General features: G+C 36.1%; 2 protein-coding genes and 1 pseudogene across 4 annotated transcripts in view; 1 reads left to right on the forward strand and 2 right to left on the reverse strand.

The window, feature by feature from the left end:
• The window catches only part of LOC125827129 (uncharacterized), a 20652-nt gene continuing 3220 nt past the window's right edge, over window positions 1-17432 (reverse strand). The window contains exons 3-15 of one of the 3 annotated variants that reach the window (XM_049506488.1): window positions 8593-8644; window positions 8457-8496; window positions 7734-7808; window positions 5682-5794; window positions 5519-5584; window positions 3609-3751; window positions 3273-3375; window positions 3136-3194; window positions 2227-2331; window positions 1650-1725; window positions 792-904; window positions 238-297; window positions 1-155 (exon numbers count right to left, since the gene is read on the reverse strand). In XM_049506488.1, coding sequence (XP_049362445.1) covers window positions 53-155; window positions 238-297; window positions 792-904; window positions 1650-1725; window positions 2227-2331; window positions 3136-3194; window positions 3273-3375; window positions 3609-3751; window positions 5519-5584; window positions 5682-5794; window positions 7734-7808; window positions 8457-8496; window positions 8593-8644 — 1108 coding nt within the window. In that variant the 3' untranslated portion in view covers window positions 1-52. The remainder of the gene's footprint in view (window positions 156-237; window positions 298-791; window positions 905-1649; window positions 1726-2226; window positions 2332-3135; window positions 3195-3272; window positions 3376-3608; window positions 3752-5518; window positions 5585-5681; window positions 5795-7733; window positions 7809-8456; window positions 8497-8592; window positions 8645-17432) is intronic. The other 2 variants (XM_049506490.1, XM_049506489.1) reach the window with 2 other exon arrangements.
• Window positions 9880-17432, forward strand: part of LOC125827127 (uncharacterized) — a 25803-nt pseudogene continuing 18250 nt past the window's right edge.
• Window positions 11883-14389, reverse strand: LOC125827128 (BTB/POZ domain-containing protein At1g63850-like). Its single transcript, XM_049506487.1, has 2 exons — window positions 13397-14389; window positions 11883-12898 (listed from the first exon to the last, which is right to left on the reverse strand). Exons 1-2 carry the CDS (start codon window positions 14387-14389, stop codon window positions 11957-11959), a joined length of 1935 nt encoding a protein of 644 aa, XP_049362444.1. The 3' UTR covers window positions 11883-11956.

Consider the following 17432-nt stretch of genomic DNA (forward strand, 5'->3'; position numbering starts at 1 on the left):
ATTTTCGTACTGCTCATGATTTCTGATGCATGGAACCTTGCTGCTCATCTATTCAGAAGATGAAGTCACTCAAAGCATAGTTCTCACTAGCAGAATGTTTCTTTAAGATGTAGGAACTGTCTTCTACACCCGCACTCAAGCAATTTATCCTGTGCCTGTGGAGGTAGCTCTTGTAGTAGAGTTGTGGAGAAGGGGTATTTCACGACATGCAAGAAATTATTAAAATTTATTACTTACCATTCAAAGTGATCCTCACAGCAAATAGAATTGCAGATAATTGAAAGTCCAGCTGCTTTCCTGAACATAGCAACATAAATTAACTGCTTATTTACGAGGAATAAAATACTTACCCCAGGCACTGAACAAGTTTCAGAGAGGTGATAACTTACGAATTGGATTCAAGAGAATTTTAAATGTAACATGCTATACAACAGACATCTTTTGAACTAAACCACATTGTAATGGAATATCAATCATTTTATCAAGACATTAGAATAAGTTGTCTTAGTTTTTTATACAGGAGAAAAGTTCTGTTTCCCAGTTGGGATGGGTCTTATGAAAGGGGCATCAATAGCAATTATCGCTCTGTCCCTGGGACCTAAATTCTTGAACTTGAGAATTTCAAATGACAATGATATGATCTGGTGTTCTAATGAGTAGGAGTCACTGTCCAGTTAGCTAACACAATGAAGGGAGTGGGTCGGGAGTTTCCAGGCGATTACTGAGTTGACCGGCCTAGTCATGCTTTCATATAATACATCAGCATCATTAGATGTAACACCATCACATACCAAGTTGCTGAATACATATCGTAGAACTTGTCGAAAGCCTTATCAAAACAATAGTGACAAGCTAAAAGATCCTTGATGTCTGTCACTCTGCACGTAGATTTGCAGCATTTTACCTATGTTTAATAAAGATTGCATCATTAAGCATGTCAAACATACAGGTAAATATGATAAACTCAAGCTACATATAAAAATATCAAGAGCAACCAAGATGGTGATAAAATTAAAATCAGTGTCAAATATAAATCAATCAACTATACGTCAATGCAAACAAGTTGGGCTGCCAAGGAACACAACACAAGGACTTCGTAGGGGATCACCTACCCTAGTACTACCCTCTCCCATGAATGCTTTGGTTTGGAGTTTGCATCCCTCACATAACTAGATTACTTTTACATTGGCAATCAACCTATAGCAATCCTCCTTTAGGGTGTGGGAATGGGTATACCTGGCAAATCTCTCTTAGGAGGAGTTAAAAATCAGAAGCAGTGATTCAGAATGCTGACAGACAATGAAACAGGGAGTTCTGCTCAATCTTAGTACTATGACAAGCTTATATGACTTTGCACTCCAATGATACACCACATTAACTAAACTTTTTTCATGATGCTCCAAAAGTAAGTATAAACAAACTAAAGCTTGTATTTATTTAATACTCCAATATTATGTTTTGACACAATTGATCTTCAACAAAATTGATAAACGTCCTAATAATGACTAAAATGCAAAGAAATATAGTACTACAACAAGAATTAGAAGCCTTAAACTCTTCATAACTGTCACATTTTACATGTATGTACGATATGAATCATAACTTAAGACAAATTGAAATTACAGGAACTAAGATAGGCATAGTTTTACCAAACGCTTGAGCTTATAGGAGTAATATTGTCGGTGAGAAGGGTGTCCAGTGATGTGTTCTCTCAGGTGACCTGCACTGAGATCACCATAGATAAAGATTAATCAATTCTCCTTAATTACAAATTGAATAAATCATAAGCTTCACTGGTTAAGAAGACCAAGAACTGTGATGTTCAAAAGGTATCAGAATTATAAATCCTAGCATCCCTTCAGTTTCATCACAAAATCCCAGCTCCTCATTTGAATCCTTATAGGTTATGTTCAACCATGATAGTAGGGGACCTTCCCCATTATCTCCCAATAAAAGAGAACAGATTCTTTAAGAGTCATCGGTCACGTTGTCCCATGAAAGCTCAAGCAACATGTATAGACCTACTTTAGGGGTCACACAGAATGAGGAAGGGAAAAGGGTGGGGGGATTCCAAACTAGGAGAAGGCACCAAAAATTATGCCATCCTAACATGTCATCAATCCCTTCTGGTTTGAGCAATTTGATGCTGTCAAAAGAGGTGACACGTGAATTCACCAAGCAACATAGCACATAAAGCTGAGCTCACTTCAACTGCTGCTAAATTACCTGTCACAAAAGGTATTACTACAATCAAGACACATGGCTAAAGTAGTTGATCTTCGGCAGGTGTTACAGTTAGCATCCAATGAACTTTTGCCAATTTGATGGCATCTGCAGATAAAGAGAGACCAAAAACCAATATTAGTGATGGGCCTTCATATTCGGCATAAAATGCATACATTTAACTGTTACATATGTGTTCTTTTGCCACCACTTGATAATTATTAGAATAGTTATGTGCTAATTACGTGTGTTTGTTTGCATAGAAGCTAGGAGAAGAGCCGATAACTTGGAATTCGCAGGTAAACTGATAACTTGGAATTCGCAGGTAAACAATTGATAACATAGGGCTGTCAATTGTGTTGATTATCTTGAACCATACTTGCTAAATTGTCCTAAATTGGTGGAGAGAAAGAGCTATCATCTCCTTATATCGTTTTAGACATTCCTCAGCTCGGTTGACTTAGCCAAGATCTATTTTCATAACAAGATATTAGAGTCAAACCATTGCTATTCTTGATATACCTGATGTCAGGCCCCCCATGGAATGTTGTTCACATTCCAGATGTCTAGACCTTAGCATACGGGGCTAATTTGTTGAGGGAATATGTTGTTGTGACCATACATGGTCTTAGGCAATTCTCATGTCATGAACTAACTTTTGAGGTTGAGTTACGCCCAAGGTCCATTTTCTAACGACAGTGTATGGAGGATACTCATTCACACACAAAGTGTAGGTCAAGACACACCAAACATATAAAAAAACTAGCATACACGGTCAATGTACTCTCTCCTTCTTCCACCTTCCTTCGGCAGGGAGGAAGCGGGAGGCTGCTGTATTGTTGCAGGGATACAAATTAAAATGTAGTATACAAGACGAAACTTAAGAAATAAAACTACAAGGAATTAAGGAACCTTTTATACAGTTGCAGAAGCTCTTTGGATATACTGGGTTTACTTTGAGCCACTTCCACCTGCGTAAGGCATTTACTAAGAATAGCATAACAAAATATAACTAGACTTTTCTAAGATCTTAAGAAAGGAAGTAGAACCTGTTCGCTGGATTCACCAGCTTGACCAGAGGAAAGGGGTAGAACTTTTGATGCCATGATCAAACAATCTTCAGGAAGATGACCTGGCCTCTTACATTTCCAACTACACCAGTGAAATTGTAATTTAGAAAAAAGATCAGGAGCACAAAACCAGGCACATTTGACTTTTGATCATAAAGGTGGTTGCCACATCCAGCACATAGTGTAATTATCCTAGTCCAAGCAGAGCTTGATTGCTGAGAATGACCATCCAAATATAACAGATCAAAGTCTTCGGTGCCCAAGACCCAATCTAGAGAGACTACTCATCTTCAAACTGAATGTCAACAAGCTTACCACTCATAAGTACAAAGAGCAGATCTATTCTTGGACCATCGATGACGGTCATAATCCCAGATGTTGCCTCCAGATCCAGGAACCTCCAATTTGCATTTTTGTCCAGAAAAAGTTTCAGCTTTGACTTTGCTACTTAAGGCCCCCTAAGACATCGTCAGAGAAACAGTTGGAGTTGAAGAAGCAGGAATCTCATTCATACGTATATAAAAGTATGTATAGCTCAAATGTTTTTTTCATTTTTTGGTGTAACAGTATAGCTCAAATGATTTACAGATTGGGTGCGTACTCTACATATCCTAAATTCTGACCAACATATTAGAAGCTCTAGTGTTCAAGACATGGGTCCCTTTAAAAATGCTGAATTCTTATCGGTTTAGACTCTAACATTCTCTAACGAATTAAAGTAGTACAAAAACACTATAAAAATATAAAAATGTGTCTAGCAAGGGAATTAGCACAATCAGATCAGCTGTTTTTTGTTCCTTTTGACAATTGTTGGCTCCCTGAACTTGTTTGGGACTGAGACGTAGTTGTTGAACAATTGTTGGCTCATCAAGCTTCATAGTTAATTTCTGTTATTAGGTTTGAACTTTTTTATTCGAAATTCGTATAGTTTCTCTTTGAAATATTTTCAGAACCCATATGCATAAGAAGTGCTAAAAGAACATGCATCATTCTGAGTTATAAGTTTCTATTTTCATTAGCTTTCTATTTCTTCCTAGACTTCCAAATAACCAGGTATGTTGTATGAAGAGAAATAAAATCATTTTATTCAACTTCACCTTACAATAGAGTAGCCAGAAAATTCTTAGTTCATTTGACTTGTTTCCTAACAGTTGGTTAAATAATACAGTCTAAATTGAAATAGTGAAAGTAAAAAAATTTACCGTCATAATTCTGTCAATTAGTAAGGTCTCTCAAATTTCCAAATAAAATACTCTTGAAAAATAACATAATCCACTTTGGAATGGAATCATTTCTTCAGAAAGAAAAAAATGTATTATGGTAACATATCCAATCATAAGTTTGAGAACTTTTATGAAAAATAAAAATGAGTTCTAGATCATAGAATCTAATGTAAACCGACAGATTCTTATTTGCTACTAAACATTGTGATCTTTCCACTTGAATTAATATTAAATGCTAAACTACTTAAATATGTAGTACATCTATCTAAGAAATTAGACTAATTTACTATATAACTTTATTAACCAAACTAAATATGAAGAGTATCCTTTCCAGGTTATGTATATTTCTTCTATTTTACAAAATTTTCTGTCACTTCATTATTGAATTATTGTATTACCTATTTAACGAGTACATAACCTATTTTCAAACAAACCTCACTTTGTGCGATTTCACTGGGTATGTTGTTGTATTATTTTTTAAATTGGATTCTTATAAACTCCAATTTGAGAGTAGGAATCTTAGTATGTCCCATTAAAAAGCATGAGGGGGGAGGGGGGAGAGGTGAAAGAGAATATGAGCAGGTGCCAACACTTGTATCATCGAGTTAAATTAATTTTTTAAGTATGGCGAGTTAAACTAGTGCATGAAAAAGAAAATAATTCAAAAAAAATGCAGCATAACTGAGTCTGAGCGTTTCTTTATGTTTGAATGAAAAGTTGAACATCTCAACTCTACATTTGACCATTTCTTGGAAGTTTAATTAGTTTTATTGAGTCTTACTGTTTAAACTTATCTACATTTAAAACATATCAGAGAGAATGAGAACTCGAATAATAAAAAAGAAAATCTCAAAATGACCCAGAATCTCTACTACTTGACCAATCAATTTTCTTTTACCTTTTTTTTTGCATATACCATTTTGAAAAGGAATTGTTAAATCCCAAATCATTACACATGTATCCATGCTGGTCTATATATATACAAATAGAAAGAACAAATACCTGCTGGAGTTTAAGATTTTGCAGAAGGTCAGATTTGCAATCCGTACTGCAGATGTCTTCTTCAGTCTACAAGCAAAGCAAACAAGGATTTGGGGTTCGTTAAGAGAGGAACACAAAGTACAAGCTAACAAAAGAGAAATAGACCCGTGATCCAGTGACTTACCTCATCACATATATATTCCCCATACTTCCCACATACCACACAAGCAGGTTCTCCTGGAAGAGGAAATCGCTGCTCACTGCGAGTTTTAACTCTATCTGTTTCATTTCCACTACCTAAAAAAGTTAATGGAGAAAATTAGGCAAGAGAGAATGAACGGAAACCTCTTGAAAGCCATAATAAAAAAGCTGTTCACAAATTTCAGACTTGAAGATAAAATTTATTAACAATCTGTCAAGGGGTTTCGATGTGGTGGGAATTATATTATATAGATACAATGCCAGATTAGTAGTTAACGGATTCCTTTAAGAATATTGAGTCAAACCTTTAAAGATAGGAAAAACATTTGTTCCATGTTGCTAAACACCTTTTATGGCATTCTTTCCTTGGATGCAATCAAAAGGTGGCACTATACTCAATTTGACTTGACGAATAAAAAGTTTTATACATATGCATATATCTGCATAGATATGTATATCTACATAAACAGACACATCTGTATGTATGGACATATATACCTTATGAAAATGCATGGACAGAGATTTGATAGCAATCCAGAGTGGTGAAAATATAGCAATGTTTTTTCTGTATTTGGTATTTTCCGATACAACAACAAAAACCCAGTAGAGTCCCAAAAGCGGGGTATGGGAAGGGTAGAGTGTACACAAACCTTACTACTACCTCGAGGAGGTAGAGAGGTTGTTTCCGGAAGACCATCAGCTAGAGTAACAAACATCAGAGCAGCTAACAGTACAATACAGAAGTAAAGAGGACATAGAAAATGATAAGGAAAACATAAGATAACATATCAAAGAGGGGGAATAACCATAACAAACTAGTGTGATAACTGAAGCACAGTAAATAACGAGGAATAACAAAAGTCATAAAATAGGCCAACTATGAGACAAATGCTACTACTACTGGTAAAAAAATAAGAATCGGGAAACAGATACAATGCACCACTTTATCCTGCTAGGAAATGAAACAAACTCTCAACTGCCTACTAACCTTTTGCCCTAATCCGCAACCTCCATAACTTCCTATCTAAGGTCATGTCCTTGGATAGTTGGAGTTGCACCATGTCTAGTTTAATCAACTCTCCCCAATACTTCTTCGGCCTACCTCTACCTCTCTTTAAGCCCATTGTGGCCAACCTTTCACACCTCTTCACTGGGCCTCTGCGCACCTCCTCTTCATATGCCCAAACCATCTCAATCTCTCTTCCCACATCTTGTCCACCGTAGAGGCCACTCCCACCTTGTCCTGGATATCTTCATTCTTAATCTTATCTCTACATAATTGAAAGAAATCTCCACTTGCACAAGAATCTCCTATAATAACCTCCATTATGATAGAAATCGACGATTATTTTACAATGGCTTTCGAGTAGTGTGGAATAGGATAACCACCAAATTGGCATGGAATAAGTTCATTATTAGAAACAATGTCGGAAAGAAGAACAAGTGGATCTAGTTTCAAGAGAATGCCTTACTCTAATGGGCATATAGTTTCCAAGTGAAGGAAAGTAAAAACATATTTTTATTTTGGTTTCCTGGCCAGTGTCCAGTACTCGCATTGGGCCCCGACTAAACCAGATTCATGCCATGTTAGGCCCATTTAAGGGGGAAGCGCTCCCTAACAAATTGTCTTCCACACCTAGGGCTCAAACTCAAGACCTTTGGTTACGGGTGGATGGATCCTATCCATCCCACCACATAACCCTTGTTGGTGAAGGGAAGTGAAACATATATGTAATGTCCTAGTTATCTTGCCGGTCCATTATAAACCCTGACTGACCAGAAAATCTTTTAGAATGAGAAAGAGCAACCAAAAGGTTGTTCCATAGATGACTCTAACAGGAAGTTTTTTAAGAATGAGAAATCCAACTAAAAGGCTATTCCATAACCAATTTATGTATAGACACATATTCATACAGATGTGTGTATGTACTTCTACCCCGCATGACCCTTATAGATACTTCTGATGAAAAGAATACATAACTAGACAGTATACAAAATCACAAAGTAAAAAAAATGAAATTCCAGTTCTACTAACCTTTAACCAGTAAAATTTCTGTATTCAGATAAGGATTATCCCCCTTTTCACATTCTGACGAAGTGCTCGCATCACCTGAACAATTCATGAACATTTTTCATGAGCTCAGTCTTGGCAAGAAAAACTTCCTACTCGTAGCTCATTCAAGTAAAAGGACAAAAGGAGAAATGGGAATTAAAAGATTCAACAAGTCTAAACTTAAGGGATAAACACGATTGACACATAGGAGTACTTTTTTCCTGACAAGTAGATGAGTGATATGTATCTAGAACTCATAAAACATATACAAAAGAAGAGAAATGACTCATGAGAAAGAGAGAGAGACTCCCTAAGTATGACTGATATTTTTCTGCACAATAAGTAAAGGATGAACAAGGGAAGCGCAGAGAAATGTCAAAGATGTTCAATTTAGCAAGTATATGTAAACGATAGACACCAAAGTATCCAGTACACCAATCCTTGCTCTTAGCATCAGTAAGAGGAACCCTCAAAATACAAAGATAGAGTCCTTTTAAAAGTCAAACTACTCTTTTCCAAATGAATCCATATAACACAGATGATGGGAACACTAAAAAATATGGACTTCTTAAAACAAGCAAGGATGCTTTGAGTTCAAATCAACACACATAATCAATTGCATACCCAAACTAAAATTAAACCTTTTTAATTCATCGAGAATTAACCCAAAAGAAAAAAGAGAAAAAAGCCAAATGAAGCTCTTACTGTCGTACTCCACCAAATGCAGTGCTGAACTTGACGGTTCCTGGAACAGAATTAGAACCCAAACAATCACTAAACTATAGCTTACGTGATATTAAACAAAATTACAGAACACATTAAAGCAAACAGTTCCAATTACCAACACTTCTGCAGTCAATTCTTCATAAGGCTGCGTTGAAGTAGCCTCCTTCCTGCATTTCAAATACAAAATGATCAACTAACAACTCCAGATTTCACAAGTGAATTTTTCCTTTCTGGCACACCCTAGCTTATTGAAGTGAATAGTAAAATATACTTGATAATTTGAAATCAATACTAAAATCACCTCCTTTTTTCAATGTAATCCTGATGAGACATAGGCAAATCAATCACTTCCACTTCATTGTTCTGCTGCACCTTAGATTTCCGTTCCCGTCGGCGTTTCCTGTGGCTCGTTTTTTCCTCGACGGAATTCGTCTCAGCCGGAGGAGGAACGTTACCGGTGACGGCATTATAAGCTGGAATAGAAGAAAAAACACGAATTAAATTGAAGAAAATACAAAACCGAAACGATGAATAAGAATTGAAACCTTGAAGATTTTGAATTGCAGAATTGAGATTAAATGCTTTGTTGTATGCATAAGAAGGGTTCTTGTAGAAATTGCTCCTCGTCGTCATTTCCCTCTTTTGCCTTTCTGTGTTTTTTTTAGCTCAAGATTTTGAACTGTAAAAGGTGCCTAAATAATTTACTTCACCTTTATTTTATTTTTTTGAGTGGCAAGGAAATGCTAAATAATAATAATAATAATAATAATAATAATATATAACAGTCTAGTTTCGAATCTGGAATAAAAAAAGTCGAATTTTAATATAAATATGGAAAACTAGATAGAAATTGGAGTTTTATATACAAGTGTTCGATATGTCCTTTTAACATCAAATAGATGTAGGAAACTTATCAATTGCCAACAAGTTTTACACTTGCACTAGAAAAAAAACAAAGAAAAAAGAATTCCAATACGAGGAACTGGAATCTGTTATCCAGCTCAAATTTGAAGTGATGGTTAACAGGTTTCCACGAGTTGTGTCCCATTTGACATGGAAATTTCCCAGTGAATGTCACATTAGATGCTGAAAGGCTTGGTCTTTAGTATCCAGATACTTCCTCCGTTCTCCATTTCAATTTGTTTGTACTTTGTAGTCTATTTAAAAAAGAATGTCTTTTTACATGTTAGACAACAACTTTTTGAAATTACATGTTTAAAACTACAAGATTAAAAGACATTTTAGTATATTCTACATATATTTGGTTTGAGACCGCAAGATTTAGAAGTCTTCTTTTACTATTTTAAACTCTGTGTTAAGTCAAAATCAGACAATCAAATTGAAACAGAGGAGTAGTACATTAGAAGGAAAGCATAGAGAAAACACTGAACATAGTGATTTGTGGTGCTCTCTTTGTGGAAAAGTCTTTTGTCACTTTACATCAAATTGTCAATCATCTAATTCAATTGAAAGCTCAGTCATCCTTCCATGTTGGTTTCAAATCACAAGGCAAAAAATACAGATAAACCATTTGATGTAGGTCTTCATATTCTTGCTCCTGAATTTAGCATCCACAAGGGAAATAGGAGTCTGAAGATGAATGAGGCGTCGTGTGATAATCCTTAATGCCATACGATCACCAACGCATGTAACAAAAGATGCTACAGTGAAACATTCAGTAGCCCAATGCCAATGATCGGTATCTATGTAGCAGCAGCATCTCTACTTTGTATCCTTGCTATGGCTGCTGATGCTTTCCAAGCCTTCCGCTTAAAGAGACTTTGGTTCCCATGCAAATTATTTGCTCTGAATGCTGCTTCTCTTACAGTGTTAGCTGTAGCAATGAAGTTGCCTGTCGATATATCTGAACCGATGCCAGGTCATACCGGCCAGCACTGCTTTCGTGTGTGTTGTAATAGGTAACTTCATGCCATCAATAGGAGCCACGAGTAACAAAGAAATCTTGTCGAACGTTGTAGCTCTGGACATCCTGGTAATCACAATCATTGTCAATCTATGCATTGAAATACATACTGGTTTGATTGTTAACCTGATATATGAATTTATAGCAACTATATTCCTCATGTTTCTTCTGATATTGGTACTGAGTTTCTCCTCTTTAACACTTGCAACCACCAAAAAAATTCTTGAACTTAACTATAAAGAAGCATATCAAATTACCTTGAAGAATGATGCACTAGCATTCGGAAGGTTGTCCATCGATAGACTGAGAGACACTGTGGAGAAGTGTTGGATGATGGTCGAAACTAGTAACCCTCAATTTGTGATGGCACGTTCTGTAACCCTTTCGACTTCAGGGACAATCTGTGTGTTGGCATCTCTAATTTTGAAGGAAGCTCTTATAAGGATATATAATTCACCTCCATATTTCCCAAATAGTTCAACATACAAATGGACAACAAGCTTAATTCTTATTGTTCAGTCTATTGGGGTGGTAGTGGGTACTTTTGCTCCAGCACTCAGATGGTTTATCTGTATAAGCTTTAAGTGTTCCAACAAAACAGGCAATGCCAATGCTAATTTCTTTAAAGTCAAACACTACTGGATCCGAAAGCTGATTGAGTGGAAGGAGAGACCATTGTCATTAAACATCAGGGGAACAAAATTTAGAAAATATCTTCTAGGTACAAGAAACTTAATTCTTGCCTTCTGCATAAGAAGTCAGATTCTGTCAACGAGCAAATTTGTGCGGTTTGTCTCAGTTGTTTCCTTCAACTTGATGTTTTTGTGTCAACTTCAGGGCCCAAACTATCATCAATCAGAACCAGAACACAGAAGAGAGACTGAATTGCACCACTATGTTCTGTTACTAGAAGGCGAAGAAGAACTTCCTGAAAGAATCTTTAAGAACATATCTGGTAATGCAAACCGACTAGTAAACACAGGAAGGAAACGACAGCCAAAACAACTGGTTAATTTGTTAAGAAAGTTTAGCAGCTTTTCTGGGGTGGCAGATATTTACTGCCACCAAGTTCCAGTACTGCATTCAGTAGAACCTTCAAACTACTGGACCTTAGGCCTAGTGACACTCACTAGCATTACTGTTGCACTTCCCAAAGTGAGAGATCAGATAGACTATCGCCCTTATGTCTCAAATAACCTAAATTGTCAACTTGCTTGAATTGATCATCCATATCTTGTTATACTGAGGATATGAATTCTCCCTGTCACAGAATTTAAGCATTTAGGAAGTCGCACAACTTTTAAGTAGGATGACCCTTTGTGATAAAACCACTGATTCAGGAAATTCAGTCACAGACAAGAGAGCTCTACATGGGATCAGAAAGAAAAAAATTATCATATCACATGACACCTAAACTGAAAAAAAAAAAGTGTCTACTTTCTTCCGGATTAAAAACAATAAAAATTGGTATAAGATGAGGGCTGAGGAATAGCAAGAGTTGAAACAAGACAATCACAGAGTGGTTGTCGACCTCATCTCATTCACAGGTTAAGTCTCAAGAGTTCTCAATTGTTGCAGTCATGACACGCATTTGACGAGGGCGTTCAGGCTCACCATTTCGCCTCCAGAAAGACCTTCTCCACCAAATTTCAAATCCCCTCTGGATATTTGGACAGTCATCTCCGGAGTTCAAAAACCGATCAAACCAAGACATCAGAATATCTTGCTGCAACGCCATTGGTAGGGTCAGAATAGTATTGCTGAGACCATCCTCAATTAAATGCCGATCAAGACCTCTTGATGCCCTCCTCATCCATCCAAAATCCTCATAGAAAGGCACTAACCATGTTTGCAAAAGAGAGCACCTAGCAACCTTGGAAGCTAGTAATTGCCCTTTACCAATACCAACAAACAGTCTAGCCGTGACTCTACTAACCTCATACCTATGGAGTGCAGGCACCTTAGAATGTGCTTCAGATAATTCAGACTGAGAAGCCCAAGTCCTCAAAAAATCTTCAGCTATCTGTCTATCAATCAAGATATCCAAAATCCAATGTAGATTATCAGCCTGTCGTGCAATCTGACCCACATCCATCATGTCTGCCTCTGCTGCCCGTAAAAAATGGTGGCGGAGCAATTGCAGGCATGCATTGCAAGCTGAATACAATGACTCCTTCCTCAAATCGTTATGAGATGAATTCTCATGCAACATTTTGGATACTAACCCTTTCATCTCTCGTCTCGCCTTCTCATCTTTCCCTTCAAGAACCACATGCAATAGCTTGAGAAGCACTTCCTCATTCCCATTTCCATTCTCTGTTCCCGATGTAACATCAAGAGATACCCTCCTTAAAACTTCCCCAGCACCTACTCCTTCAAGCTGAAGCTCAGACAACAGTGAAGCTACCTTTTCTTCTTCATCTTCAGCCCAAGGAGCAGCTTCCAAGTACTCCAGGCACGATAACACCCCCGCGTCGAACCCAATTTCAGCAGAAACCTATAAAACAATATAATCGGCTAAGGTAAAATACAATTGCACATTTCTATTCACCCTATGAGTCTGAGCATAAAGACTAGACTTCATCTCTAAAAGATTTCAATATCCTAAAGTAGCACAGAAAATCAACTATCCCATCACAAAGCACATTGCAATATATTTGCAAGCAATACAGATGCAGCCACATGAATTAACTTTTGGACACAAACATATATGCATGGGCTAATGAACAAAGACGATAACTTTGACACCTAATTCACATGAATTCACAGTTCAAAATTGAGCAAACATATACTTAATTTGAGGTCACACATCTATCTAGCAATGTGATTTCAACAATAATCAACCAGGAGTCAATTCCAAATCAGTTAGGTCGGCTATGTGAATCCTCTATTTCATTAATCACAATTTACTTTAAAAAGAACACATTGTCGCACAATTCCGTTACTAGGCAATTATACAACACAAAAAAAGTAAATTTAGATGCATAGGCATTACCTTTAAGATCCCAAGGACTTTGGAAACATCTACCTTCATGAGCCTTCTCCTCAAATCCTTGCAATACATCAATCTCAAAGTCTCAATATACACTTCAATATCATCACAATCCGCAATCTCAACAATGTAAGGACCTGAATTTCTCTGTTGCTTTACCCATTTCTCCGACAACTTCACAGCGAAAAAACGACTATGAACCACCAAGATCTGCCTATGAACATTCATAGCAACACTCAAACCATCCTTAGAACTCAATGTTAACTTCACATCACTTGAACCCGAATCATTAAACTGATTCCCTGGGCTTCTACAAGCTAAAAGATCCAAAAGTCGCTGTTGCATTAACGCCTGTTTGTCCAGTGGTACAAACGAAGCTGGCTTCTGATTTGAGCATCCATTCGAAATGGGTGTGTTAATAGTCGATCTCGTAATACATTCAGGTTCATTCGCCATCATTTCGAAAAGGGTCGGACTCGAACGAGTCTTATCCATAGAAGGTGGCGGTGACATTGGGTTCAGCAACCCCGCCGTAAGCGCTGAGTTGAATTTACTGAAAGACGACGGAAATCCTTCGTGGGTGTTGTTATTTGGGATCGGAGTACCACCTCCTCCACCACCGCCGTAAAGGGTGCCGATAGATTCCATTACTCGAGGGAACGTCGTCGGCGAGTATCGGATCTTGGTATTATCCGAAATCGAGGAGGAACAGGAGGAAATGGGTTGCGGCGGCGACGGCAACGGCAACGGCGACGGTGATTTAGATGCAGGACAACACCATGAGTTGTCCGGTGAGACAATAGTGGGTGTATCAACTTTACGAGTTTGGTTGAGGCATTGTGTCGAACAGTTGGTGGGCGAATAATGTGAAGGGTTAGTAGAAGTAGTAATGGTGGTTTCACGGCAACGTCGGCGTTTGGGTTTAATGGGTTGGATTTGGTCTTTGAGATTTGTAGAAGTAGAAGTAGAAGTAGTACTAGTTGCACTTGCAGCCATATGGTAAAATCAGGGTGGGTCTTGGTAGTAGTAATATTTTGTGGTTTTAGTTTGTCCTTTAGGGCCCAAAATCTCATAGCATTCATCGTCACACACATACATATGGACAACATCAATAAAAATGGTGGTTGATAAACCCAATATGTGTCTGTGTTGGTGAGAGATAGCAGGTATCACGTGTAATAAGTTGGACTAAGTGTAGTGGTTGATAAACTTGGTATGTATATGTGTTGGTGAGAAATAGCATGTATCACGTGTAATTAGTTGAGTTAAGGTCGATAAACTCGATAATACATGTGTTGGTGAGAAACGATAGGTATTACGTGCAATTAGTTGAGTTAAGCATAGTGGTTGATGAACTCGGTACATACATGTGTTGGTAAGGAATATCATGTATCATGCGTAATTAGTCGAATTAAATGTAGCGGTTGATAAACTCGATAGTATTAGTGAGAAATAACAGTTATCACATGTAATTAGGAGAACTAAGCAAAGTCGTTGAGAAACTCAGTACATAATGACATAGCTATATTGGTGAGAGATAGCATATTAGTAAGTATCACGTGTAGCTAGTCGAGCTAAGTGTAGTGGTTGATAAATTTAGTACATACATGTGCTGGTAAAATATAACATGTATTGCGTGTAATTAATTGAATTAAGCAAAGTGATGAATAAACTTGATTGTGCATGTGCTGGTGAGAGATAGCAGAAATCACATGTAATCAAACTAAGCATATAATTGATAAACTCAGTATATACTTATACCGGTGAGCTATAACAAATATCACATATAATTAATGGAACTGTGTACAAGCTGAGCTTAACAACATAATCATATAAAAAGATAGTGGATGATTCAAAGGTTTTAATATTACTATATGTATATGTTGTTGAATGTCAAAGTGAGATGAGAAAAAAGGGATGGGAAAGGTATAATGAGCATTGAATGAAGGAGATAGAGTGGCTTTAAATTAAATTTTGTTTTTGTTTAGATACTATGCTTTATTTATACGTATGGATATGGAATTATCTTCATTACTCTTTTATCAACTTTACGACACAAATTTGGGGACCATTTAGAGTGAAATGACTACTAATTTCAATCATATAAATAAAGTTGATAATGACATAATGGATAAATTTTATATTCCAATATAGTATTCGAGGCATAACATTTGTTACAAAAGAATATTAATATTATCATTAAATTATTACTGTAAAAAAACATTTAAATATTATTCAGAGAAGAATGACTCAGAAAAAATAAATTTATTTACCTAAAGTTTTGTTATAGAGTTGTTGAGTGTTAAACAAACTTTTTAGCTATTGTTATTGAAGATTTTAAGTACTTGTTGAAAATAAAGAAGACGATTATTATTTATAATTGGAAAGAGACAAACAAATGTACAGATTTTTTTTAGTGAATGAAGATTTTACACACATAAAAAAGAATTGACAATATGAAAAAATGTAATTAACGAGATGAAAGTTTTTTCTCAACTGAGTCAAACGATATTATAGCTTATAACTTATGAACAACTTTTAAGTAGTCTACATAGTATTTTTCAATGTACCAAAAAAAATTCAAGATTAAATTTTATCGATCATTTAACCACTATTGTGTAATAACAAAGCAAAGCTAGAGGGACGGAAAGGAGTTTATATATATATTTCATGTTAACACTCTTCGACTCCTATGGAATTTTGCTACTTTATATTTTGACACCCCTTGATCAAAATTCTGACTTTGCCATTATAATCTTTAAAAACTTGACAAGAGACAGAGAGAGGGTCCTCCCAAAAATAAACCACACTTGAATTTAATTCTTTAATTGTTTTTTGTTTCTTTACCACCACTCCCTCCCCCCCCCCCCCCTCACCCACACCCCTTCACACAACAACAACTCCCTTTTTTACTTTTTTTTTTCTCCTACAAAATCAAAAACTAGCCATAGATTTGTGCCAGTTGTGAATTCTCATTGCAAATTGGTTTTGGATTTTGTAACCTTAGTGGTGAGTTCAATGATCACTGTTTTTGTCACATAGAAGCATAGGACCACAAAAGATCATTATTTTAAAGCATGTTTGTCAATATTCTTCTTGCAATTTAATAATTTATATGCATTCTAATAACTACTACTAGTATTTTGTATAGTTTGAGGTTTTGAATTAATGTGTATATACACATTGGAAAAGTTGCGATTTTTCCGCACTTAATCAGAATTTTCGAGTTTAAATTTTAAACATGGAGAATCTCTTAGTAAAAACAATTAGGAGTAACCTAGTTTGAGCTTATATTATGGTGATCTTAATTAACGTCGACAAACAGATCAAACTGACATAAACAAAAATCTGAATTTGATTTGAGCTTGTTGTATTAATGTGTGTGTACATATAAAATATGTGCCAAAATTAATGAATATTATCAAATTCGTAATCGAAATATTGACTCTATCCTAACATTCGATGCGAATAAATATTTACCATAAGGTACTAATTATATATAGGCATAGTGAAAAGCATTAAAAATAAGACCACGTGATGGTCCCTTCTAAAATTTATTATCTGTCAGCCTTTATGTATAAAGAACTCATAGGCCATGTATAATATGATTGATTCAGAAAAAAAATTATTCAATTTGTTTCAATATGTTTACCTATTTTTTTAGTTTATTTGAAAAAGAATTATTCTTTTTTTTTAAGCAATTCTTTAATTTCGACTTTCGCATGATTACATGTTTACAATCATGAAATTAGAGGATATTTTGGTACATTTGACATTTTTTAATTAATTAAAACCACAAAATTCAAATATTATATATATTCTCTTAAACTTCGTGTTAAATTAAAATAGACCAAACAAACTTAAACAGAAGGGAGTAGCATTCTTAGCTAGCCGGTTAAAAAAAAACGTTCACCCGTCTAGCCTATAGTAGCTTGTAGCCGTATAGTAAAGGTATCGGGTTCGAGCCTTGAGTATAGAAAAAATCTTGTTGAGAGTGTCATCCCCGAAGCATGATTCGAATTTAGTCTAACTCCAATAC

The sequence above is a fragment of the Solanum verrucosum genome, unplaced genomic scaffold, assembly GCF_900185275.1.
Source record: "Solanum verrucosum unplaced genomic scaffold, falcon-dt-bn FXZP01000060.1, whole genome shotgun sequence".
Classification (NCBI taxonomy): Eukaryota; Viridiplantae; Streptophyta; class Magnoliopsida; order Solanales; family Solanaceae; genus Solanum; species Solanum verrucosum.